A 26,836-nucleotide genomic window follows, 5' to 3' on the forward strand; every position below is an offset into this window, starting at 1 on the left:
GACTGTCAGGCGCTTCATCCTCGAATCTTTCTCTCCCTCTTCTTTCCGTTATTATTCATCACCGTTCACCAGTAGTAACAAAGAGAGGCTGCTCCCAGTTTCCTTTTCTTTTCTGGGCAACCCCGCTTTGGATATCAACTTATATACAACTACACTGTCGATTGGAGTGAATTACATATATTACAAACAAATAAATCCCTCTTTAACAACAATCAAAACCTTCAAATTTTCAACTTACTCAACAATATTAATATTGAAGCTGCAAAATCCGCAATCTATTGGAAAAAACTGTTGATTGCTGAAGAACGAAGAATAGGAACAAAAGGGAAGTAATCAATGGCCTTCTAAATCTCATTGCAATTTCTGGGTATTTTCTTAATCGCAGATTCAGGGTAGAAACTTGAGGAATTAGACGAACCCTGGGAATCAAAAAGCCCGATTTCTCTTAATCCCCTCTGCAAATTTTTGCGCTTTCTTCTGTAAATATAGCTGAAAATTTTCTCGCTTAAGGTTAGTGAATTAGGGCTTTGTTTAAACTTTTATTTGGTTTAATCTTATAGTTGGGCAAATTTTTATTTTCGTCACTTAGGGTTTTCTGGATTTGAATCAAAATTTCCACCCTTTAGTTTTTATTAATTTTTGTTCACTTAACAGTGAAATTATCGGTTACACTGTGATTCTGCCGGATTTTTTGTCCAATTTGGGTTTGATTTAAGGTTCTTGGTTCAAAAATTACAGTGACCCAGTGCAAAATTTGTGGCTGGTTTGTTTTTTGGGGAAGTATTTTGGTTTGTTTTGAGAAATTGTGAATTCAATAGAGAATTTGGGCTATGGCTTCATACCGGCCATACCCTCCTCCGCCACAACAACCATCATTTGCACCTCCACAGCCTGCTCAAAACCCGCTTCCACCACCGCCCCCTCGACCCCAATCTCATGGGAGTCAGTATACACAGAATTGGGGTTCTGCACCTCCTTACCCTCAAAACTATACACAAGTGCCCCCCAATCAGAATTTCCAACAATCAGGATATAATTCAGCTACTCACCAATACCAACCACCCCCACCACCATCCCAACAGCAATCACAACAATACCCTTTTCAGCCACCGCCGCCTCCACCTGATTCATCGTATGCTCCTCCCCCACCGCCGCCTCCTTCCGGTGGTCAAAACTCGGGGAATGTACAACAGTATTACCCTTCTCAATACTCTCAATTCAGTCAACAACAGCCTCCTTTACAGCCATTGCAACCACCCCCTCCTCCCCCACCCCCACCACCCTCTTCCCCGCCTCCCAGTTCATCTGTTCCTCCACCACCACCCCCTTTGTCATCACCCCCTCCACCACCTTCTCAGAATAAAGATAGTGGGGGAGAGAGAGGCAGGCGTGAGAGAGACAGAAGGGTTTCGAAAGAGGGAAATCACCACATATCTTCAAGGCAGCAGAAGCCTCCAGTTCCTCCTGGTCCTTTGAAAAAAGCCAATGGGGCTTCGAGGAGGGTTGAGACGGAAGAAGAAAGGAGGTCAAGGAAAAAGAGGGAAATGGAGAAGCAAAAGCAAGAAGAGAGACATAAACAGCACTTGAAAGAGGCCCAGAATCGGCAGAAGCCGCCTCAGGTTTTGCCTTCTGCAGTGAAAGGCGGTAATGTTTCGATTTCAGGGTCTAGGATTGGTGAGAAAAGGACTGCTCCAGTTTTAGGGGGCGACAGGGATGAAAACCCGATGAAGAGACAAACGGCATTTATGTGCAGGATGAAGTAAGTGTTTATCCCTTCATTTGACATTAATTTTGGCTATTTGATTCATTACTTTGAAAGTTCCCTTTTGATGGACATATATTCTCGGGTGACCCATTCCGCCTGTTTATAACTTTGTTAGTTACTCGTTCTTTTCTGTATGTATACTGTGCCCTTGAATTCAACTGATCATGCTCTCTGCAGCTTTCATGGAGCTGTATGAATATTTCCTTATTGTTCTTTCTGCTGCAATGCATACTCTAACATATTGTCCATGACAGGTTCCGAAATGAATTGCCTGATCCATCTGCCCAGCCAAAGCTTATGTCTTTGAGAAGAGAGAAGGATAGGTATGTAGTCTTACCTGGTATTGTGGTTCTGTTTTGGCTCTGCTAAGTGCTCTATACTCCTTTGGTGGTTGGCTTTATATCTAGCAGTTGTAAATTGGAAGCTTATGATTCCTATTCCCAATATTCACTAATGTTGATGTTTAGCGTCATGGACGAATTCTAGTTTTTTGTACCACTTTTGTTCCGATATTGTTCAAGTGATGGTAGTCATTTTGATTGAAGTTCTCTTCATTTAATGCCCGAGATTTCTCATTTGACTTTGGTTAGAGGTGACAGATGATTCCACCTGCCTTCTTGGAGTGTTTTAACGCTTTTCCTTTGCTTTTGCAGATTTACTCGGTATACTATCACCTCATTGGAGAAAATGCATAAACCAAAGTTATATGTAGAGCCTGATCTTGGCATTCCACTTGACCTCCTTGATCTCAGTGTTTACAAGTATATCATCTTGTGTTGTTCTTTGGACTGTTTCCGTGTATTTGCTTCTCTACAGCAACTTATTTATTTTGTTCTCTTCTTTTCACTCACAGCCCTCCCAAAGAGAGGTATCCTCTTGCTCCAGAAGACGAGGAGTTGCTACGTGATGATGAGCAAGTGACCCCATTGAAGAAAGATGGAATTAAGAGAAAAGAGCGCCCCAGTGATCAAGGTCTATCTTGGCTTGTTAAGACGCAGTATATTTCTCCTCTTAGCAATGATGGGACCAAACAGGTTATTCCATATGATTTATTTGTGATCTTCCATCGCCTCTGCAACAGAATTTTCCATTAACTGACTGAAATATGTGTGTATTTGCAGTCCTTGACTGAAAAACAAGCAAAAGAACAGCGTGAAATGAGAGAAGGGCGTAGCTTTCTGCAAAATGTTAACAATAGGTTTGAGTCATTTAACCTTTGTTTTAAAATTTGTGACACACAATCATCTCTTGTAACTTTTTGCTCAACCCTCTGTTTCCTCTTTTCAGGGAAAGACAAATTCAGGAAATTCAAGCATCATTTGAGGCTTGCAAATTACGCCCTGTACATTCTACCAATAAAAACTTGAAGCCTTTAGAGGTTCTACCATTGCTGCCGTACTTTGATCGGTATGATTATTGCATATGTTTGGTTCACCAGTTTTGTTTTTTTTTCATGGTTTTTTAATGTTAATTAGCTTCGATGACAGACTATTTGTTTCTTTACTACATTGGCTAATGGCTATTTGCCTTTCATACAAATTAGAGGTATCTTGCTGATTCATGCATGAAATGATTCTACAGTTTAGAAGATCAGTTTGTTGTCGCCAGTTTTGATGGAGAACCTACTGCTGACTCGGAGTTGTTCAGCAAAATGCATGAATCTATTCGCAAGGATGTTGAATCAAAGGTAATATTATAGTTTGACTACTTAGCAGCTCAATTGATAACCCTGTATTGACTTCACATATTTAACTTAACTTACACTATAATAGCTTACTTTATTAAATTTTAGTTATTTTCTCAAGCTGATACATTATCATTTTGGGACTAAGGCTTTGTTGTTGTTGTTGTTGTTGTTTTCTCAAGCTGATACATTCTGTGTTGTTATATTAACTAATTTGCTTTTATGCTTTGATGCAGGCTGTAATGAAAAGTTTTACTGCAGCAGGATTTGATCCGGAGAATCCTGAACGATTTTTGGGATACATGGTCCCGTCTACAGATGAGGTAGATAATATTTGATATTATATTTTGAATGACAGTAGTGTTTTACACTTGCACTGGACTACAGTTAGCAACTTTTCTGACCACCTGTGTTGATATTGACAGCTATCAAAAGACATCTATGATGAAGATGAGGATGTCTCATACTCCTGGGTCCGAGAATATAATTGGGATGTATGTATTTATTATTTGTTTGTCTTTCACCATTTTACTTCTATTTGGAATTGATGCTAATTTTTTTTTGGTCAATACAGGTAAAAGGCGAAGACCCAGATGAACTGTCAACATACTTGGTGTCATTTGACGAAGATGCTGCTCGCTACTTGGTATTGTCAACTTCCTTCCCTCTAAAAATAAGAGACATAAGCACATAGCCATGAGCTTTGTGTTTGTTTGGGACATTGACAATAATGTCATTGTGATTGCAGCCTCTTCCAACAAAACTTGTACTAAGAAAAAGGAGAGCGCAAGAAGGAAGGTCGTCCAGGGAAGATGGAGAGCAATTTGTTCAGCCAGGCAAGCTTACTGTCAGAAGAAGGGAAACCACCTCTGTCATCGAGAGGAAAGAAACAGTGGTATGGTATTTAACTCAAATCTTATGGGTACTGATTGATATCAAGGAATTTAAATTACTAACTCATGGTCATGGACTAATTGCATGTGTGATGGATGTATTCAGAATGATTCCTACTATAGATCAGAATCAGGTCCATCGAGATCAAGCAGGCCGGAATCTGATATTGAAGAAGAGGATCAACAACATATGGATGACCAGGATGCTGAGGATGATCAAATAGGTCGTTATAGTGGAGGAGAAGACTATATGTCTGATTGACGAATGACATTAACGTAAATGTTGAACCAAAGTATCCAAGAACAAACTTTTCTAATAGCTAATTTCTAAGATTTTTGGTAGTCCATTTTTTTCTTTGATTTTTGTAGTGCATTCTTTTTTCTTTTCCTTTTTTCTTTTCACTTTCTCGGAAGATTAGATCACAGTAGCTTCAACAATAGTGGGAGTCCAAGGGTTGGAGTACCGCTGAAAGCAGGGTAGATAGTAGAGAACATTTATGTATTTAACATTTCAAAAATATAGTTAATCAGAACGATTCAAATATTTCAGTTTTGTACTGTTAGGATGTGTGTACAATGTGTAAGGATTACAAGATTAATAATATCTCTTGAGGAACACTTTGTATGTTCAGTAAATCAGCAACACTTTAAGAATAAATAAAAGTCCGTTGTTGATATGAAGTAGCTGATGGACCCTGAAGCTAATCCCAGGATTTATGTATGCAGCATGATTCATGATGACTAATTACCAGAATATTTGTTCACTGTAATAATAACATAATAAAATTAAAACTGTTACATGTTACACTTCTACGCCCAACCATATTTCAAATACTCTTGGTATCAAGTAAACATTTACTACACAAGAGACAGAAGCAATGTCAGAAGAAAGTTTCAGTACTAACTCTAAAATTAGTGATAAGTAAAAAATATAATCAATAATGAGATTGATAACATCATATTAATAGTCAGCGCCAAAGCGTAATGGACTTGTTTCACACACATACACTAACTGAGTAAATGGTAATTACAAGACGGTGGAAGAAGCAATGAAACAACTACACAGTTCCAAGTTTACACGGCGAATTGGTTGAAATGAGCAGAGCTGATATTTCCAAAAGACCTGCAAAGATGGTTTTTTCCTCAAAAACAATACTGGAAACAGTAAAAGGAAATCTAAAAGCAGCAACGAAAAACTAGCAAAACCCATCATACTGTGTCAGTGAATTGCGCCTCAAGTGAATAGTACATTAGGGCTCCGTTTGTTATGACGGAAAATACTTTCCGGAAAATGACTTTCCCATCTTTTTTTCTTTGTTTTGTTAAGGGGTAGAAAACAATTTCCTTCTTTTAACCAAAAACTATATATATATATATATATATATATATATATATATATATATATATATATATATATATATATATATATATATATATATATATTTCCTTTTGGAAAGAAGAAATGCCGAATGCCATAATTTCCTCTCTACATTTCTTTTTCTTTCCTCTCATCCATCCTCTCCTTTCCACTTCCATTTTTTCTCCAACTTTTAGGAAACAAACAAAGGAAAACTACTTTATCATTGTGTATTTGAAAAAAAAAATCCGTGGAAACAAACAGAGTCTAATGTGAGTAACTAAGAAACTGCCCATGTTCAAATTTTGATATGAGTCAAATGCCTATGCTATGGTCGATGAGTCATGTCGTATGCGGTTCCAACTTATGCTACTAGGACTTGTTAATCTTTGATTCACCTCAAGTATCCATGTCAACCCCGCACGGGTATGAACACTTGAGATTGCACCAAAAACATAGAAAATTTCAGAGTCTAGCCCTTAGATACATACATATCCCAGTAACACAAACAAAATATAAAACCTACGGCAAGGCACCCTGAGAACTGGATTTTCCAACATTCTATCCAAAATACAAACGTACATTATTCCATTCAGCTTTCTAATATAGAAATTATTTAGCAATATCCTTACATGTCCCAATTCACCTCAAATATTAGGTACTAGATTCCACCTCTGGCTTAGCTTCTCTGAATCTGCACAAAATTAACCACCTGGTACTCTTCACTGTTTTTAGTCTTCCTCCAATCACAAGTACAGGAAACCAAACTCTCATCTTTATTTCCTAGTAGAATTGATAATTCTTATTCACAGCTCGCGTTCAAGGCTAGTTGATCAAATCACTTATCAGTCACAGGTGTCAGCTCACTAAAAATACAAATCCCTCGTCAAGTGGCCGCATCGGACAACAGGGTGAAGCTCTCTCAAATTTCCACAAGGTAGACCATCCAGTCTTAATTTTCCTTTTAACTAACTAGTCCAAGATACAAGGCTCCGGATACTCTGGCCTTATTTTAGTGTTTGCGGTAGGAATGGGGTTGCATAGTTACAAAATTATACCAAGTATTAGTTAAGTTCAGCAAACTACTAATGAAAATTATCATTGTCCTAATTTCTTTTTTTCCCCTAGCCTATTTCAGAGCCACAATAAAGGCAACAAGGACCTAGTACATATGCTGCCATTTCTCGGTATGGGGAGCTCCATAGGGATGGGAACTTATACATAACAAATCAAGACTGTGCCATGGAGAAATAAATAACAGCATGAGAGATAGTATTTGACAATTGAAACAATTATACCTCTAAAAGCCTTCTACATTTTTTTGCTGGTTTCTGATGATACAACCTTCACAATGGTAGATTACCATCCCATACTAAGTGGAAGTAACAAAATACCTACACAAAATAACATAACAATTTAGTATGTATCAGTCATGAGAAAAAAAAAAAAAAAACAAGGTATGAAAAGGAAGAGCTGCTACTTCTTCTCTCCACCCTATCCCTTCGTGTGTTTACTCTAGCCCTTAGTTGTCGACTTTACTGCAGCTTTTACGAGTCATTAATAAGACACCCCTCTTTTCCTTTCATGCTTTTAGAAATTATTGTGTAAGTTTTATTTCTCAACAATTATCCTTTAAGTCCTACTCTCCAAAAATGATTATCTCCAATCTTTCGTGAGAAGTCAGGATAACGCTGCACAACTCCAACCACTCCATCCTTAGTTAGATCTATAAAAAGTTCTGGTAGAAGTATTTATAAGCTCACCATGCAACTCCTTTGGTCTGAATTATAAAAAAATTCTTCATGCAATTGAAGACCTGGGAAAAAAGATCAATAAAGACAAAATAAGCACAAAAGTAGTATCCATGAAGAATTAAATAAAGGAGGAATGAAAAAAGAAATACAAACCACGCTTGCCGGCATCTGACAGCTTCCTGGCGAACGTTCCTCTTTGGATCATCAAGAACCTTGGATAAAGCACTTAGCACCTATTATCAAACATGAAGATCCAACATTAGCCATTTCCATCTCTTTGGAATTACATTGACCCGGGGGGAGGGATATTTGAGAGAGTTATCTATTCACAACTTATTCAGTTCACCAGTCATCATAATTTTCCTTAATTGCTCAGTGATAAAACATGCGGACAGGAACTCAGGGTTATACATAATGGAGCCTGAGGGCATGATGGTTTTTGCTCAGGACCTCCTTTAGCACACATTTTGACACCTCGTATATACCTTTGTTTTGCCAAAAAAAAATGCAGCAATGTGCCGTAAACTACCATAAGAAGGTTCTGCCCCACCAAGAAACTGTGTTGATCCTTAGGGAAGATGGTATAGAAATCAAGAATTCATAGGCACAGATGAAGATTCTGCAAGAAACTGAAAAAGAAGAGCAGCTACATTTTTGTGTGTATATAGGAAGGTGTATTAACCTGTAAGCGCATGGGATAGATTCTTGTATGGGGCAACCCTGACACAGCAACAAGACATTGTATTGCTGTTTCTCGTACAAGCTGCATAAATTCATAAGGAAGAAATCAATCACTTTACTCAATCTAGAAAAATATACTTTTGTGAACACTAGCAACATCAGTCTTCACAACTACAGGTCTAGTAGAGAGAAGCACAAAGCAAGCTGCAGTTAGATCTGTAAATATCTGTAAATAAAAACATATTTCAGTACTTACTGATAAAAAATTATTAAAAAAAAAAACTAGAAAAAGGGCTATATTGCATGCAAAATTAGGCATGCTAAACTACTAAACTAGGGAGCAAAAAACACTGGGTACCGATCCCGGACCTGCAGGTTCCAAGATCATGCAACTAGTCATAACTGGTTTCAGTTCTTGGTTTTTAAGACCTGTTGCTCGGTGGGTACCCGTCGGGACCAGTTCCAGAACTAGGTACCCTTTGGAACTGGTTCGGGAACCGGATACCCGATCACTCGGCCTTTATTTTGGGTTTATTCTGTACAATATATTCCATTAGCTTGTAACTAAAAGGCGTAAACCCAGCAGCCCATTATTAGTCTTTCAAAAAAGTTTTCCACAAAATGCTCAGTTCAAATTATCTCAAACTCTAAACTCTGCCTCCTCTCTTCCTTTCCAAGTTCTCAGATCTGGACTTTCAATCTCTCGTTTTCATTAGTTTTTTTGAGCTTCGTCGTATTCAAATTTCAAAGTCACCAAATTTTAAACATCTTTCATCCTCAAAAAATCCTGAATAACTGATGTCATTGTCTAAGTTTTCTGAATTAGGCTCGCCAAAAACGTGGTCTCCCCTATTGTTTTGAAATGTGGGATTGGATTTGATTATCTTTGGAGCTTGTTGATTTGTATGTACTGACTTATCGGAAGAATGTAATTGTACATAAGTTGTTTGATGAAAGTTCATATCGTGATTTTTTACTTTTAATACACTGTTAGAATTGTATCTCTCTTTCTCATCAACCTTTTTATATTCATTTTTTCGTTTTTTCATCTCTTCATTCATTTTGTGGGCAGTTAAAAGAGGAGGCTTATCCAATTATTGAAAAAAGCAGGAAAAGGTAAGTAAAAAAGTAGGAAAATATAAATCTGAAAATGAGCGGACCGGTTCTAGCAATTTAGAACGCGGTTAGACTGGTTCCAGAAATTTAAGATCCGGTCTGACCGGTTCCAAGAGATTCAACTGGGTACTCGATTATGCTCACCAGTCACCTGTTCCCTCTATGCCAAACTATGTACAAAAGCTAGAGTCGAAAAAAGGCTACTAAGCGAGATACATTACCATTTTATGGGGGTAAGAGACAAGTCCAGTCAAGCAGTTTACTATAATACGGGCATTCTCCACAGCTATGTCTTGTCCTGCATAAGACAGAAAAGTGAAAACTGATATTTATTTGGTATCTAAAGGAAGCAGCAATAATTTTCAGAAATATAATAGACATCCGAAATACATATGACATATCGCAAGCTCAGTATAATGTCTTCCAGTTGTTTGATTATCTTCTAGACAGACAATAAGTGAGTGCTCTCGATGAATGTATTTACGCATTGAGTTTGATGACTACTTCTAACCTCTAAAATGGCATCTAAATCAACGTGCAACTTGAGATGGTTTGATGGTCCAAGCATCACAAAGCTGGGTTCAAGTAAAAATTTAAATCCAAGTGGTGGTGTGCTCACCAATCAACTGCAAAATGGTCCTCTATCTACAGTTCTACATTCTACAAATGGTGAGACTAAATGCATCCAAGTACACTCAAATACTCAATGTACGATTGTCTCTTCCAGGGAATTTTTTTTCTTCAAGTCTTCTCTATGTTGCTCAAATTGATCCTGTAACAGCTTTTCTTACTACAAGCTTCATCTGGAAGACAAAGGTTCCTCTAAAGGTAATAAACCTTTATGTGAATGCTGGCATTGGGGAAGAACCGGAGAATTAGTACTAACGATAGGCTCCAAGCCCGATTAGGCAATTTTGCCTGATATTTTATATGGTATCCTGAGATAACAGTAAATCTTGTTGCCATATTTTTCACTGTTAAATGGCTTGTTAAGTTTGCAGGAGTCTTGGGTTTGTCAACAACAACAACAACAACAACAACAACAACAACAACAAAGCCTTAGTCCCAAAATGATTTGGGGTCGGCTAACATGAACCGTCGTAGGAGATTGTCATTGTCACCAATCAAACCAGAAAGGAGCAGGAAGTAAAAAGAAAAAAGCAAGGAAGAGAAGGTGGAATTAATGAAAGTAAGATAAGAGAAAAATAAATATTATATATATATATATATATATATATATATATATATATATATATATATATATATATATATATATATATATATATATATATATTATAGAAGAAATATTGTAAGAGATAATAAAAATAAGTAAAGTTTAAAATAAATGAATAAGTAAAATAAGTACATTTCAAAATAGCATGTAAAAATAAAAAATTCAAAAGAATTTTAAAAATAAAATAAAAAATAATAATACGAATAAAAAATAAATTAAAAAAATAGAAAGAAACAGAAACATGAAAGTTGTATAAGTCAAATGAAGTCATCAATATATATTCTCTCCCTCCATGTTGTCCTATCCAACGCCATATTTTCCTCAATCCCAATAAAGCTCATATCGTGCTCAATCACCTTCCTCCAAGTTTTCTTAGGTCTTCCCCTACCCCTTGCAATTCTATCATTTTGCCACCCTTCTATCCTCCTAACCGGGGCATCACTTGATCTTCTGCTTACATGGCCAAACCATCTTAAACGATTTTCCATCATCTTAAACCCAATCGGTGCAACCGTGCAACCCCTACTTTCTTCCTAATAATCTCATTCCTCAAACGATCCTTTCTTATATGCCCACACATCCAACGTAACATGCGCATCTCCGCCACATTCATCTTGTGCACGTGACAATCTTTCACTGCCCAACATTCCGTGCCGTATAACAAAGCCGGTCGAATTGCCGTGCGGTAAAATTTTCCCTTCAATCTTTGGGGCATGCCTGAATCACATAGGAACCCTGTGGCACCTTTCCACTTCAACCAACCTGCTTTGATTCTATGGGCCACATCGACATCCAATTCTCCATCCTTTTGGATAATAGATTCTAAATAACGGAACATTTCAGAGCCTTGGACAATTTTCCCATCTAAGGTAATCCCCCTGTCTCTCTATCTTGGACTCCACTAAACTTACACTCCATATATTCCGTTTTGTTTCTACTCAGCCTAAAACCCCGAGATTCCAAAGTTTGTCTCCATAACTCCAACTTACTTTCCACTCCTTTTGTTTCATCAATCAACACAATATCATCTGCAAACATCATGCACCAGGGTATACCATCTTGGATTGACCTCGTCAATTCGTCCATGACTATAGCAAAAAGAAACGGGCTAAGTGCGGAACCTTGATGCACTCCAATCATAATGGGGAATTCTTCGGTCTTACCAACACTAGTTCTCACACTCGTGCTAACTCCCTCATACATGTCCTTGATGATATCAATATACTTCCTTGGAATTCCCTTCCTACTTAATGCCCACCAAATAATTTCCCTTGGTACCTTATCATACGCCTTCTCCAAATCAATGAAAACCATATGTAAATCCTTCTTCTTATCCCGATAATTCTCCATTAGTTGCCTTATAAGATGAATGGCCTCCATAGTCGATCTCCCAGACATAAATCCAAACTGGTTCTCCGAAATTTTCACAGTTCTCCTCAGTCTTTGCTCAATAATCCGCTCCAAAAGTTTCATAGTATGAGTCTTGGGTTTGTCCTTTCAATATTTTTGATTGGTTACAGATTTTCTTTGTGGGGTATGGATGGGCGAAAGAGAAAAAAGTTGATGCGGTGAAAAGAAGTTATGATGATTATGTGGTGTATGGTTGGAGCGGAACTCCCAAAGTACCAATACTTTTCAGGAGTCTCAGATTCATGTCATCTGCTGTATGATAAAGTAAAATTTCCAGCGATGTCATGGCCTAACTGCTAAAGCAGCTAAGCCTTTCAAGAGTTATATGATCAAAGAGATTCAAAGGAATTGGGTGAATTTGTAATATTGTTTCCTACTTGAGGAGAGGATGTCCTCATTTCTTGGACTCTTCTTCTGGGAGTTAACATACACAAAGGACAAACTCTTTTATCAAAATAATATTAACATTATACATAGAGTAATCTTTTAATATTTTTGGTCATCAATTCATCATCCAAACTCTGTCAAGGCTACAAACAGTGTCTACTTATTTACACAGAAAAGCATGATAATGTCATCTTCTGTGAAGCAGAATAACGTACCGCCTTTATACATGAGAAGGCCAGAAAGGACCAGCAAGAGATTGTAGATCATGTCTTTACTGAGAATATCCTCACTAAGTACAGAGATAACATCTAAAAGTACAGGAAGCAGCTGCAAAAAATGAAAAAAAAAAAGCTCAATTACAGCTTGAGTATCCAGTAGTACGGAAAAGAAAACTCAGCTTGTGAAATTAGAGACCAAGACCTTCTTTATTTCTGACAAGACAGCTGCAAGAGGTGTATTACAGATAACATGTCCAATTGCCCTGTAAAGCATGGATCTGAAATTGCAAAGATAACACATTTACGTCAAACTCAACACTAGAAAAGCATTTAAATCGTGCAATAATAAGAATTAGTCGTAGCTACAACGACAACATCACAGGTTTCTGCAAGATTTCTGCTAGCCTAAAATAGTGGCTGACAGATCCACTATAGGATTAAGAAACACAATCAGTAGTTTTCTAAATCGCAGTTATGAAATAGAATCTAATGAAAATAAGATGGCTGTTCTGGGAACCACAAAACTTGAATTTGCATGTAAAACACAATGAATTTTCATGCTCGTTTTGAAGTGATAGAGAGGCGTTATTTAATCAGAGGTTAGAAATACATATTGAGCCACAATTGAGGGATGAACTCATAGGTAATGTTATCCTAAAAGCAGAATCAGAAGCACTTATGAGAGCCAAGACTCCACACTCTGTGGCGACTTAAATAACCTAATTAACAGTAACAAGGAGGGGAGAAAAAAAAATTAAGAGGTCAAGATGCTTCAATCTGGATACCTTACTGTAGGGGAATGGGTCTTTTTCACATCAGACAGCAAAATTGGCATTACGGTAGAGAAAAACCGCTGCTTGTAAAGTGGCCTTGCAGTTGCATGAAATGTTTTATTCAAACAATCCTCAGAATCACCCATAAGAACATGAAATGCATCTGCTGCAGACTTTGCCAAAGATGGGCACATCTCCTCTCTGTCTGACCAACCTCTATTTTCAGCTAAGGCTTCTATTTCAACTAAACATCTCAAGAAAACCATAGTTATATCTTTTAACTTTTCGTGCCCCCTCATTAGGAGCCCTTTCCCAATCCATGCAAGCCCAGAGATACAATGGACTTGAGGCGGCGCACAAACAGCTACACTTGGACAAAGCTCATCAGATCCATACATCTCAGAACTACTTGAAAGAAAATGGTCACTGCAACTTCCCAAGCTCCTTTCTAAAACCAATGTCAGAGCATCATCCAAGTAAAAGTAGCTAGAGTCATGCATGTTCTCGTTTTTCAGAGGCATTTTATTGAAGATTGAACCCAATGCTTGAGCCGATGTCATATGACCCTTTAAGAAAGCCATCAGCAATGACTCAAAAACAGCTTTGATGTTATAAATCTGTGTCTTAGGGCGAAGGGCAATAATTACAGATGCAAACAGTGATATAAGCCACTCATCTTTACTTGTGAAACCATCTGTATCTTCTGATGTTTGCAACTTTTCTAACTTGGAAGGCACAAAATTGGGTGAGAAAGATAAATTGGATGAGATCACTTCAAAAGCTTTCGCAACGATTCGCAACTGATTTTCCTCAGACAACACTGCAACAGCTAGCTTTAGGGCCATCTTTGTTGCATCGAGAAGCTGCTAAGCCATTGGAAAACTTTAGTTTTCATATCATAGAGAAAGTATTGTTTACTGTAACTGGAACTAATCTGCACGGTAAAGAACATAATACAAGGCATGAAAATGAACTTATGTACTCACCTCTCCTTCAACACAAAAGTTGCTTCCCATGGCCGCTTCACTTTGATCCCAAATATCAATGGCTAGGCGCAATGGCACACTTTCAGTGCCCTGAAGCAAGTCGGACCTAAACCCACAAGGAAAGACACTCAGGTCAACAATTTCTGCTCATTCAGCCATTGCTGATTGCCTTCAGCGATAAGAACCAATGGGGGTTGAGTAAAAGAGTGGAAAGAAAAAAACAGCAGTGTCTAGAAGGCCGTACAGATGGAGATAGGAACTTTTGTTAACCAGATAACATTTACAATGAACCCACAACACTGAACATACCTGGTGTTGGAAAAGGTTTTTAAAAAGTTTGATCATCCGAAGATATCTTAATTTTCTTTGAATGTATTAAATAAATGCAGGTGGTTTTGTCTTGAATTCAATACTATTCTTGGTTTTATACTCTAGTGGGGTTATGCAGTGGAGAAGATACAACGATAAACTGAAGGCACAGAACAAAAGACCCTATACAAAAAAAGGAACGTAGACAAAGGATTATTTGATTGTGTAGGGTTAACTAGAAAGGTTAGAGCAAGGGTTTTGATCACTTGGTCTATAAGGACATACAAAATGAGTAAATGGTAAAGGCGGCTCCTTTAGAAGCCAATGGTAAATGGTTTTTAACCAAACAACAAGCCAAATAGAGCTTTTACAAGGAAACAAGTCACACAAAATAGACCAGTTTCCCTAGGGGTGTTCTATGTACATATTGCTCATCTCCTGTTTCTATTCCCAAGTTTGCATAGGAAAATGGAAATTCAGTTACATACTTGCATCACATTGGAGAATTAGATTATGATTTCTGCATGATCAAACATTTATATGTAAGGCAAGAAAATGGTAATAGGGAGGGAATAGGCCATTTCAATATGCACATTAGACCATAAAAACATCAAACATGGACAAATTTACAAAACTTCATGAGATCAGTTTCCTTAAGAGGGTAGTAGACTCATGATTTAGCAAAACTAAGCTCTAGTTATAGGGAAGATAAAAGCTGGATCAAAGAAGTTCAAGAGATGGAACAAGGGAACCTTTAATTATCTGATAGTAAAAATTACAAGAAGTTTATACTTTGAAAATATATATATATTAATATAAACCCAACAAAATTTTACATACACTCATTGGTTTTCACATATATTAGCAAAAAACAGACAGTGAAAGTGGTATGGTGTGTGAATAGTGAAAAAGTCAAATAGATCAAATAAATAGGGACGGAGTCACGGAGGGAGTACTGTGTTACCAAAGTGGATACAATAAGGGTGATTTAATGAGAATGCATTATATTAAAGAAAGAGGGATAAACTAATAAATACTACGACCCCTTCGTTGGGTTGGATGGAGTATTTTTCTAGTTGGTAAATACCATAGGTTCTTAGAGTAGCAATCCAAAAGCTGCACCAGTTCCTCTCTTATTTTCACATCTCCGTCAACCTATTCCATAAAAAGCCAAAGTAATATTATCAGCTTCTGTAAATTCATGATAGGGAGTTAGGGACACAAAGACTTGTGAAAAAAACAGAATGCATGGACAAGATACAGATGTATTCCCTCCAACCCAATTCAGTTGCCACAAATGCTATTTAGGTGTAGTTATAACATAAGTTACTTTTTAGTAAGTCCTTAATCTCTCTACTTTTTTCTCCAAAGGTGGGTCCCACACCTACCAACTCACTTTTTTTACCTCCATTAAAATTTGCGCCAAGAAGTGCTTGTAGCAATTAGATTGGGACGGAGGGAATAAGTCCATTAATATCATATGATGCAACAGGTCAAACAGTTAAGGTATAACAGCATACATAAAGTTTAGTGAACTTGGCAGACATGACTTCTTGCAACTCTTGAGCAATTCTTGATAAATACGTATACCCGCTAGCACTAATTTTAGACAGTGCTTCTAGAAGTAGAGAATAAGGCATTGTGGAATCATCCAGCGAGATCAACACAATCATCCTCTCAACAGCGGTAGACATGTAGCTCAGCGACTTCTCAGAATAAGAGGAATCATTCAGAAACGTACCAATTTCTGCTAGTGCATTTACTGATGCTTTCCATAATGCAGTCACATTAAAATTATTAGTGACAATTGATATCAACGTAGTAACAATGTTCTCAAATAATGATTTTGACACTGGAGCAGTATCACCAGGGAATGTAGCCAGAATCTGAAGACCCTTTACTGCAACACATAGTAACAAAAAGATAGATAAGAATAAATTGGTCACAAATTTCCACTTCCATACATCTGATTATCAATTTTAGCCTTTTTTAGGACACAATTTGAAACAAAAAACAAGATATATTTATATATTTTATGATGTAATCTCAATAGGTGGTGCACAGAATTCCAGATAGCGTTTGGCATAGTTCAAGCAATCATCAAATTTTCTGCCTACAGAGAAAAGACCCTGTAGGTAGAAAGATTAGAGATGATTCAATACCGGAATTTTGAATGGAGATTTCAATTTATATCATTCACATGAAGAATCTCTTTTACAAAGGATATACAAGTAATCAAACAAAATTTTAAATTAGTGGAACCTAAATCCAAAACTTTCCACATTATCCTGCACACAATTCTTTTCAAATATTTCTTCTTTTTAAGTCCCTTTATCACAATATTGATCCCTCCTGACGAGGGGAAAGGAAAAAGATATCTGAAAAAGGGGCAGCAGGGAAGTTATAGTGTCCACAGTTGAGTAAATAGGTACAGACAATGTCGCATTGAACATACAGTCATTTTTATGTTGTATATGTACCCTCAAAAACTCAATTAGTCAAATCCATGCTACCAAAGAAATATTGCAGATCTAAAGCATTTACCTTTTAAAGAGGAAATATCTATTTCACGATACATTTCATTCGAAATTGGTACCAGATCAGAAATCAATGCCTTCATCAATGAACTAGAACATCCAACAAGAGTCTGGCACCACGCATCATCGATAAAATTAAAACTTGAAGGAAGTTCAGTTGAAGCAACAGCTAACTCTCTGCATGCACCAAGGATTTCAATGCAAAGATAAAGAACACCAGAATTCAATTTCTGGCAAGGGGAATTAGATTCTATAACTAGAACATCTTTCGAAGAAGTACTTGCTGCAACCCCAAGATTTTCCAACAAACGGAGGAAGAGGGAATCAAACACCATATTGCACGAAGAAGTAGATGCTTTTGCCAAAACAGAGAAAAGACGACCAACAAAACAAAGTTCCTGCTTGCTCTTTGGCGAAACAGAAACGGAACTTCCAGCAGCAGTAAACGACTTGACAAGGCTGATTATATCCTTATCTTCAAGAACTAAGTTCAGGAAGCTTGTGTTCTGTTGTGAGGCAACCTTTTGGAGAAGACCTAGAGCTTCTTCTGTAATTTCGTTCTCTTCAAAGTCCATACCATTTGATAAATCTGAAGCAGAGGAAGAAATATCATCTCTAGGAAAATTACAAAGAGTAGCTTTTAGAGAACTCCATATAGCTTCAGCATGTTTTGCTGTTCTTTCAGGCCCGTACTTCACAGTGCAACAGCTTAGATATTTAAGTGAATCTATCTGCCAACATAAAACCAAGTTCAGACAGAGAAATAAGGGTATTAAACCCTAATATTAGCTGCACTGAGGCACATATGAAACTGCATGTTGCATCCATAACTAACCTTTGCTAGAGGCAGATTTGAGGAAAGTTTCTCCAGAAGCAAGGGAATAGCAAATGGCTCAAAAAAGGGTGAAGCAGAAAACGCCATCTGTACATGAAGAGAACTATGAAAAAAGATAAAAGGACGACAATTTGCATACAAAATTTATACAAATCACAAGATTCAAAAGCAACAGAAGATTTTTTTGTAGTATTTCAGATTCCGAAGCCCATAGAGTTTGTGTTGTTTCCTAAATACATAACTGAAGTATAGTCAATACCCTAAATCGCCAAAGCCCTGGTGACCTAGTCAGTTGGACCCTTAATTATAAGGAGGTTCAATTAGGTTAGCAAAAATGGTACCTTAGCTCAATAACAAATCATTTTCCGCACAAGAAATAGCCTTTCGCTTATTACTGCCTTTGTGAATGAATGTTCTCTGGAATATACTTAACAATAAGATTCATAAACAGCAACTGTTCTGTAGTTCATAAAGATCCTAAGTTACTCCTAACATACATAATCATGCTATAAAGGAAAATGCAATGAATCAATGTTAGTGATAGCAACTATCCACATCTACTTGTCAAGCTCGGATTCGATGGAGCTCCATATAATTGGAATTTTCGACGATCCTGGACATAGAGGAACACAAAATGTCTCGTTAACTATCCATGAATCCTTGGCAACAATATTACAAGCATCAATCACACCCTTGCAGAACACCATGCCTTAAATTCTTTGAGAAAAGTTATACTGCAGTGTAAAGCTTAGGCTCTGTTTGGTTTGGTGTAAAACGTTTTCAGTGCAAAATGATTTTCATTGAAAACATTTTTCAAGGGAAAACACAATTTATAAACTAGTTTTCCTTTGTTTGGTTCTTTAAAAGAAAATGGGAGAAGATGATGAAGATTGAAGGGAAGAAGGGAGAGGGAGATGGAGAGGGAGGTAAGGAGGAAAGGTGGAAAAGTGGTTTCCCTCCCTTTCAAATGGAAAATATCTTTCCACCTTTGAGAGAGTTATGGAAAATTGTTTTGCATCCCTTACCAAACAAACAACGTAAAATGGTTGAAAAGGGGAAAATCATTTTCCATGAAAACGTTTTACACCCTACCAATTAATACACAAAACTCTCTTGTTGCATACTCCTTTTAATTGTGAATCCAACTAAATATTACAGCAAATTAAGTAACAAATACACACATAATCAGGTTGCACCAGGGAAGAAATCAAGAAAAATCCTGGAGAGAAGGTGTTTCCGGGCACCATTAGTAATCAGAACATACAGAACAAAGAGTACATGCTAATTAAACCAGGTCCCTTCCCAAGTTAGGGAAGACAAGACATCTGGTTCAGCAGTGGTAACTACCATGTTGGAGATTGGAACTTCTTTGTAATTTAGATCTGCTCTGGTTATTGGCTACAACTTCCACAGCAGGATGTTCAAGGATCTGAATATGCAAGAATTTTTAAAAAGTAGATTCCGAGATACAAAGGCATAAAACAAATTCCGAATCAAGAGAGGACAACTTAGGTTGGAAATATATGCTGGAAAATTGGAAATCAGTAACACAAGACATTCTTTTTTTACATATTGTTGTACTCGTAATAGTTGTATCTCCATCTTTTTCACATTAATGTAAGAAACAATCCAACCTCCCAAGATACAAAATTGCAAACTAATAATGCTTCAGCCAGCAATAAGTGACAAATTATGGGCCTTTAAAAGTACTCCCTCCGTATTTTAAATAGGAGATACACTTACCATTTCCGGCCGTATTTAAATAGGAGATACACTTGCCATTTTTAGTAGTTTTTCAACCCCACCATCTAATTAAATAATACTCCCCACCCACTACCACATTAAACAATTAATTTCATAAACCCCCACCCCATTCCCCTCCAAAATTTAATGGTCCCCACTTATTTTACTTGATTAAAATATTTACCCCAACCCCACTTGCTTTATTATTTTATTTCATTCAACTATTCTTCCTTAATACCGTGCCCGGCCAAGTGTATCTCCTATTTAAATACGGAGGGAGTAATACAACAGTCCAAGTCCATGACTCCAAGCATTCATAAAATTTAATTGCAACCAAAAATCAATAAATAACTGTGGTTGGTAAAGATAATAATGCTCATAAAAAAAATTGGACAAAGAAAGCACGCAATAAACTGCATACCATCAAAGCCCTTGAGAGGTCATCTCTGCTGATATCAACATCTTCACTCTTTGGCCGGATGAGGATGTACCCAAAACAATATAAAATAGAAAAATCAATCTGAGAACTTTAAAGAATAAACAGGATATAAAATATTTCTGTCTCAGACAAAATGATAGACAAGTGTATTAGCCTCACAACAGTGCCGGAAAAGTCAATAAAAAAGAGGCTGATCTAGAGGGAGACATTGATAAGCAGAATATTCAAGAACAATGGAAGGTTCATCAAGCTGTCAAACTTACATGCGTGTAGTGGATAGGAAAATAACGGCCTATAATATCAAAAAAGTCCTCAGCAAAATTTGCCACAGGTCCAGAAGGATCCGGAAAAATTTGTGCCAGACCCTCCACAACATGGAAAACATGCATCAAACACTGAGGATCTTTTTCTCCTTCGATGGCTTCACAAACACCATAAACAACGTGATCACCCTAAAGCATAAGTGAAGCTCCTTTAGGAATAGGTTCAAGAGAATGAAAAATATTGCAGAAAAAATCAGCGTGTGTATTTTAATTTGAAGAACTTCGATATATACATCAATGAGAGCCATAAGTATAAGTTCAAAGATACTAATGGAAACTCTAAAATATCAGTGTACAATATTAAATCCACGAAAATGAGTCAGCTTGTAGACAATAGAACTGCATGAAGGGAGGAAAAAAAGTATAGTAGAAAAAGAATGGAGGATTCCATCAACACAGTGTGCATTTCAGCCACATTGCACATTTGCACATACAAATTTTCCAATAAGCGAAAAATGTGCCACTTATCAACATATCCACAGTTTTGATTTTTGAATATTGAGACATCAGAGCAAGGCATGAGTACACATTTTAGGGAGTTTCCAGTCCAATAAGCAAAAATGTGCCCATTTATCAGCATATCCACAGTTTTTTTTTTTTTTTAAACTTCCTGCTCCTTTCTGGTTTGATTGGTAACAATGACGATCTCCTACGACGATTCATGTTAGCCGACCCCAAAACATTTTGGGACTAAGGCTTTGTTGTTGTTGTTGTTGTATCTGAGTTGAGATGATCTCAGAGGAACGACTAGAAAACAAACCACGGGCAACAGATCCTAAGAACTTGCAAAAACTGCAGAGCAAAAATATCCTTTAAGTCATCAATCAAGCAAGATATATTGTTTTAGACAAATTACCACACAAAGTTTCCGAAGAAGGATACTCCATAAGACAGATCACAACTTTTAACCAGGAAGCTCTTTACATCAGATGGACATAACTTAAGCTATAGGTATAAGCACCAAGATAATTAGAGACAAATTGCCGGTTAATCAACAATCACAGATATAATGTACTTGAGCAAGACGTGAGATAGGATCTGTACAGGGGTTTAAACAACATACCAGTGCGGAAATCGTTTCTGGGTAACGGTCTAGAAGGCCATCTAGAAGTTCAAAGCTCAGCTGCAGCAATTACATCAAAGGTAAGCTAGAGCACATATACAATGTTAGACAAGGACAGATAAATTGAATGTGAGTCACTGCCACAAGCAAGAAAAAACTTATCCAACATTGTTAATGAGTACTCCGTACTTACAAATACCAATATTCAAATAAGGTAACCAGTCACTTCATACCTTCCTGTCATGTAGTCCCAGAGATTGCACCTGTAAGTTCTCCAAAAAAGACTGGGCTAACATCTTAGCATCACTTCTAATGATCACTCCTGCATTGATTTTTCTTCTTACAAGGGCCAAACAGCCAACAAGTGCACCGCGTAATGCTCTCCAGTCTGCCTAATGAAATTTTAGTGTCATACATCTCATCACAGAAACAAAATAAATAAACTTAATCCCAAAACTATAGAACATCTTTAATATTGACGGTTAAACTCATTAACCTAGACCATAAATGTACCAAAAAAGTATGTTCAGTTATGATGCAAAATTTATTTTTTCGTATGACAACATCTTCAGATGATTATCGCTTCATACTTATTACTTTAGCAAGGTTTGACCACAAAAATCAGGAGTAGCTATTCAATTAAGAACTCAGGGAGTATTCTGATTTACAAGCATTAACAAACCACTGTTTATCATATACCGAGCAATAGTACAAAGCAACAAAACTACGGAAACCATTTTAAAAGTGATAATGTCAAAAGAATTGGTGTACGGAATTCAAAAAGCCAAGCTTTAATCTAAAGCATTTAAAAGAACTTAATAGCAAAAAGAAAATTTTAAAGTCCTGAAACTAAAAAGAAAGAGCTAGCTAGCAAGTTTAAGATAACAAAATAATAAAAAAATTACTTTGTTCTCAAAATGTACAGATGTACTAAAAAAAAAAGGAATGTATAGAATCTTTATCACTAAAAGACAAGAGCAAACAAAATAAAGAGTTGCAGCCTCACCAGTCTCTCACTGAAGAATCCTACTAAGGTGTGAATAGTAGCTCTATCTAACGGCTTCTGTTGAAGATGCCCAAGCACTTCTGCAAGGAGAAGTATACCTACAAAGAAACAAGTAACCTTGAAACATATAGTATGGAATAGAAGCAGACACGAATCAAACAGCTCAATGGGTTGTAGTTTGTAGCAGAAACGAAACATATAAAGAATAATTGCCTTTGGATAACCATCTACTACTCAGGTGATTAATTTACCATGCGACATAATTACATAAACCACTTAACCCCCACCACAGAAAAACAAAAAGGCTTTGTTGTAATATTTGGTGGCGTCAGCTGGAATACGCATATTTCAAAGAACTAAATACAGCTGTAAGCCTGTAGTATTTGGTGGCTTCAGCTACAAGAGCATTGAATGCTAGATGTAGTATGAGAATGTCACATGCTGCTTCTTCAACTTCACCAAGAGGCATTTTTTATTCTTTGGTACGTTGCTCGGATTGTATAGTAAAAATACCAAACGATACACTTACTATAAGAGTTGCACATTGTATACACTATAAAGCCATTTTGTATGGTAGATCACGAATTAACATAAATTGGCTTTCTCAAAGCTCATTTAAGTTCAACAACATTACGGGCAAAGAGAATAGTGTAAGCTCGTGCACAACATGAATTAATTCCAATAAATTTGGCTAAACAGCTTTCTTATACTTGTGATTTTCTTGCTAAATACAAGTCAAGCTAATCTCTACTTTTTATTAACTACCTAACATTACTTTTTCAGTTTTTCCTTTCTGTGAACCTTCAGTCTTGACAGCTTCTGGCTACCTCTTATCACAAACACAATTCAGCATATCAGACAAATTGTAATTATACACTGTATTATTTTGGGCATTAGTAGCACAGGTACCCCTTAAAATCTGGAACTCGTCAACCAACCTCCCCTAAACCAAACATGATTAATAAATACTCAAGAAAATTTACAAAAGCCTAACCCCCTAATTACACACATACCCCCAACTAATAAAACCTTCTGTCATTCTTTAGTATCTCCCCCCCCCCCCCCCAAAAAAAAAAAACAACTCATTTGTATTTCTATTATCTATATGTTTCTCTTCAACTACCTCGTTTACATGGTTTCCCTAGACATTTATGGTACCAAGAATCACTATCATTCACGGACGGAAATATCAACTGAATGACTTTTGAATTTGATAAGAAAATTGGATAGCGTTGGCAAAAGGCCATTCTCCTTTTCTCCCTAACAATGAAGCAACTTAAAGCTTGCTATAAGGTGGGAAAAATCGTAAACTAATTGCTTCTTTAAGATGCATGTATAGCGGATTACGAGAATTACTAAAATTTGTATTCTTTGGGGTATTTGAGATGGGCCAATCTGACAAAATGCAATGCATAATTAAATTGAGCATACTTTTCTCACGTTATTCATAAAATAACTTAGCTAATTTTGAAAGATACAATGAACCAACTGCAACACCCTCAGATAGCCTCACAACAAACAGCACAACACAAATGCAGAAGAAGGATGTGTTTGATAGATTAAAGCTTAAAGCTTGTTTAATACAATAGAGACGTCCGAGAGGTCTCCTGCTCTCCCAACTTTCTACTCAATAATTCTCAAGATGTTCTACAATTCCCTTCCATTCTCCTTTTAATTACAACTGCTGATAATAAGACAAAAAGCAATTAATAAGAGTAAGCCAACAAAAAACAGCTCCAGGTGAGACAACTGTTTAGTCTGCTGCAAGGTTGCTCCCACAAGGTGGAGTGGTTCCTCCCTCTGAGTTGGTGGCTGCTTCTGTGTGTCCCTTTTGTCCTGTACTGCCGTCTTCCCTTTCTTCCTTCTTGTATAGGTTTGAAGCAGTTGTGGGTGATGTTGGGGTATTGCAATACTCCCTCTCAAAAAACTCACCTTGTCCTCGAGGTGGAAATCTGGAAAACAGAGTGTGATCATGCTTGCTTCTTCCCATGTTAACCTCAAACTCAGATAACCCTTTCCACTTCAAGAGTACTTGTGTCACTGCCTCACCATTCTTGTGCACTGTGCGCACCTTCCTTAACTCCTCCGGCTCCACACTTAACTCCGGATCAGAGTTTAATTGGGTTGGTATGGGCACGGGTGTAAGGGCGGAGCCATATGCCTGCTTTAGGTGTGAAACATGAAACACCGGGTGTAGTCTACAATCGAGGGGCAGTTGTAGCTTGTAGGCTACCTTACCCACTCTTTGGATCACCGGAAAGGGACCATAAAACCTTGCTGCTAATTTCTCGAATGGCCTTCTCGCCAAGGACTTCTACCTACGGCTGCAATTTCAAGTACACCAGCTCTCCTACTTCAAACTCCACATCCCTGCGTTTACGATTTTCTACCTCCTTCATATGAAGTTGAGATTTGACCAGATTGTACCGTAGCTCATCCAACATCAAATCCCTTTCCCTTAAGGGTTCCTCAGACTTGTTGGCCTTGATCAATGGGACCGGGTCTCTCCCGTACACCACTTTGAATGGGCTTACCTTAGTCGAGCTGTGGGGAGTTGAGTTGTAGGAAAACTAGGCCCAAGCCAGCCACTTAGCCCAAGCCTTGGGTTGCTCGGATGTGAAACACCGTAGGTAGGACTCTAATCTTTTGTTTACAACTTCGGTTTGGCCGTCGGTTTGTGGGTGGTACGCGGTACTCCGTTTAAGTGATGTGCCTTGCAAGCGGAACAATTCTCTCCAGAAAATGCTGAGAAAAACTCGATCACGATCCGAGATAATGGATGAGGGAAAACCGTGAAGCCTCACAATTTCCTTGATGAAAGCTTCGACCACTGTCACAGCCGTAAAAGGATGACGCAGCCCTATAAAATGTGCATATTTAGATAGTCTGTCCACAACAACCAATATCGAGTCCACACCTTTGGGCAGTGGTAGCCCTTCTATGAAGTCCATAGATATGTCATCCCAAACTCGAGAAGGAATTGGTAATGGTTGAATTAACCTTGCTGGCTGCTGCTGGGAGCTCTTGTTTCGCTGACACACCTCGCACCTCTTTACATGTTCTGACACAATTTTTCGCATTCCGGGTCAGTCGTAGATAGGTTTTGGTGTCTCCACCGTGACCACTGGTGGTGACTGTGTTGTGGTATTCGTGTAGCATAATGGGAATATAAGTCGATGACTTGGGAATCACCATACGTCCCTTGTAAAGAACCCTTCCTTCAACCACTTCAAACCCAACCCACCGTGTTTATCCCCTACCAGCAGACCCTTCTTAATTCCTTGAATCACCGTATCCTCTTCTACCTCCTTATCCAATTTATCCCAGTTAATTCCTCTTAATGAGATCAACATACCCAATTCCACCTCACCGTAGGTCTTTCTTGAGAGAGCATCAGCTACCCTATTCGAAGTACCCGGTTTGTACTGAATTTCAAAATCGAACCCCATTAGTTTACTCACCCACTTTTGGTAGTCAGCTCCCACCACTGCTTGTTGAGTTATAAAACGTAGGCTCCATTGATCTGACCTTATCACGAAGTGTCTTCCCAAGAGGTAATGCTTCCATTTGAGGACGGATAAACAAACAGCCATAAGCTCCTTCTCGTATACTGATTTGGCTCGAGCCCTAGGGCCCAATATCCTGCTGAAAAACGCAATGGGCCTTCCTTCCTGCATTAGGATTTAGGACAACCCCTAACCCGAAGCGTCTATCTCCACGACAAACAGCTTACCAAAATGTGTCATTGCAAGTATAGGCGCCGCACACATTGCGTGTTTGAGCCTTTCGAATGCTTACGTAGCCTTATCAGACCACCTGAAGGAGTCCTTTAATTGCTCGGTCAAGGGGTGTTCTATTTGGGCATATTGGCGCACAAATTTCCGGTAGTATCCGGTCAAGCCCAAAAATCCCCGAAGCTCCCTTATATTTTTCGGTGTGGCCCCATCAAGCATTGCTTAGACCTTGTCCATATCAACCGAAACACCCTCCCCGAAGACCACATGGCCAAGGTAGGCCACACTCTTCTAGCCAAATTCGCACTTTTTAAAGTTGGCGTACAACTCATTCTCTGCCAACTTGCTAAGGACCAGCTTCAAATGATCCAGGTGCTCTTCTTCACTGGCACTATACACCAAAATATCGTCAAAAAACACTTAAAAAAAATTACGAAGATATGGTTGGAATACCTCATTCATCAATGCTTGAAAAGTGGCTCGAGCATTCGTCAACCCGAAGGACATGACCAGAAATTCATAATGGCCCTCGTGTGTGCGGAACGCTGTTTTTGGTGTGTCTTCCTCATGGTGTAAAAATGCGGTCTCG

The 26,836-nt window shown here is 37.8% G+C and overlaps 2 protein-coding genes across 3 annotated transcripts in view; one reads left to right on the forward strand and one right to left on the reverse strand.

Moving 5' to 3' along the window:
* On the forward strand, window positions 1-4,886 carry LOC110775862 (protein PAF1 homolog). The gene is made up of 12 exons (XM_021980456.2): window positions 1-1,759; window positions 2,020-2,088; window positions 2,419-2,526; window positions 2,619-2,799; window positions 2,887-2,963; window positions 3,053-3,172; window positions 3,347-3,452; window positions 3,686-3,772; window positions 3,875-3,943; window positions 4,024-4,095; window positions 4,198-4,344; window positions 4,449-4,886. Exons 1-12 carry the CDS (start codon window positions 831-833, stop codon window positions 4,602-4,604), a joined length of 2,121 nt encoding a protein of 706 aa, XP_021836148.1. The 5' UTR covers window positions 1-830; the 3' UTR covers window positions 4,605-4,886.
* The window catches only part of LOC110775861 (MMS19 nucleotide excision repair protein homolog), a 27,675-nt gene continuing 5,554 nt past the window's right edge, over window positions 4,716-26,836 (reverse strand). The window contains exons 4-22 of one of the 2 annotated variants that reach the window (XM_021980453.2): window positions 22,514-22,611; window positions 21,741-21,899; window positions 21,508-21,567; window positions 20,385-20,573; window positions 20,104-20,151; window positions 17,940-18,026; window positions 17,112-17,835; window positions 16,088-16,467; window positions 15,655-15,722; window positions 14,259-14,364; window positions 13,285-14,135; window positions 12,702-12,777; window positions 12,497-12,608; window positions 9,472-9,548; window positions 8,136-8,216; window positions 7,607-7,686; window positions 7,463-7,515; window positions 6,998-7,093; window positions 4,716-5,465 (exon numbers count right to left, since the gene is read on the reverse strand). In XM_021980453.2, coding sequence (XP_021836145.2) covers window positions 7,500-7,515; window positions 7,607-7,686; window positions 8,136-8,216; window positions 9,472-9,548; window positions 12,497-12,608; window positions 12,702-12,777; window positions 13,285-14,135; window positions 14,259-14,364; window positions 15,655-15,722; window positions 16,088-16,467; window positions 17,112-17,835; window positions 17,940-18,026; window positions 20,104-20,151; window positions 20,385-20,573; window positions 21,508-21,567; window positions 21,741-21,899; window positions 22,514-22,611 — 3,212 coding nt within the window. In that variant the 3' untranslated portion in view covers window positions 4,716-5,465; window positions 6,998-7,093; window positions 7,463-7,499. The remainder of the gene's footprint in view (window positions 5,466-6,997; window positions 7,094-7,462; window positions 7,516-7,606; window positions 7,687-8,135; window positions 8,217-9,471; window positions 9,549-12,496; window positions 12,609-12,701; window positions 12,778-13,284; window positions 14,136-14,258; window positions 14,365-15,654; window positions 15,723-16,087; window positions 16,468-17,111; window positions 17,836-17,939; window positions 18,027-20,103; window positions 20,152-20,384; window positions 20,574-21,507; window positions 21,568-21,740; window positions 21,900-22,513; window positions 22,612-26,836) is intronic. The other variant, XM_021980454.2, reaches the window with a different exon arrangement.

The sequence above is a fragment of the Spinacia oleracea genome, chromosome 4 (genome assembly GCF_020520425.1).
Source record: "Spinacia oleracea cultivar Varoflay chromosome 4, BTI_SOV_V1, whole genome shotgun sequence".
Classification (NCBI taxonomy): Eukaryota; Viridiplantae; Streptophyta; class Magnoliopsida; order Caryophyllales; family Amaranthaceae; genus Spinacia; species Spinacia oleracea.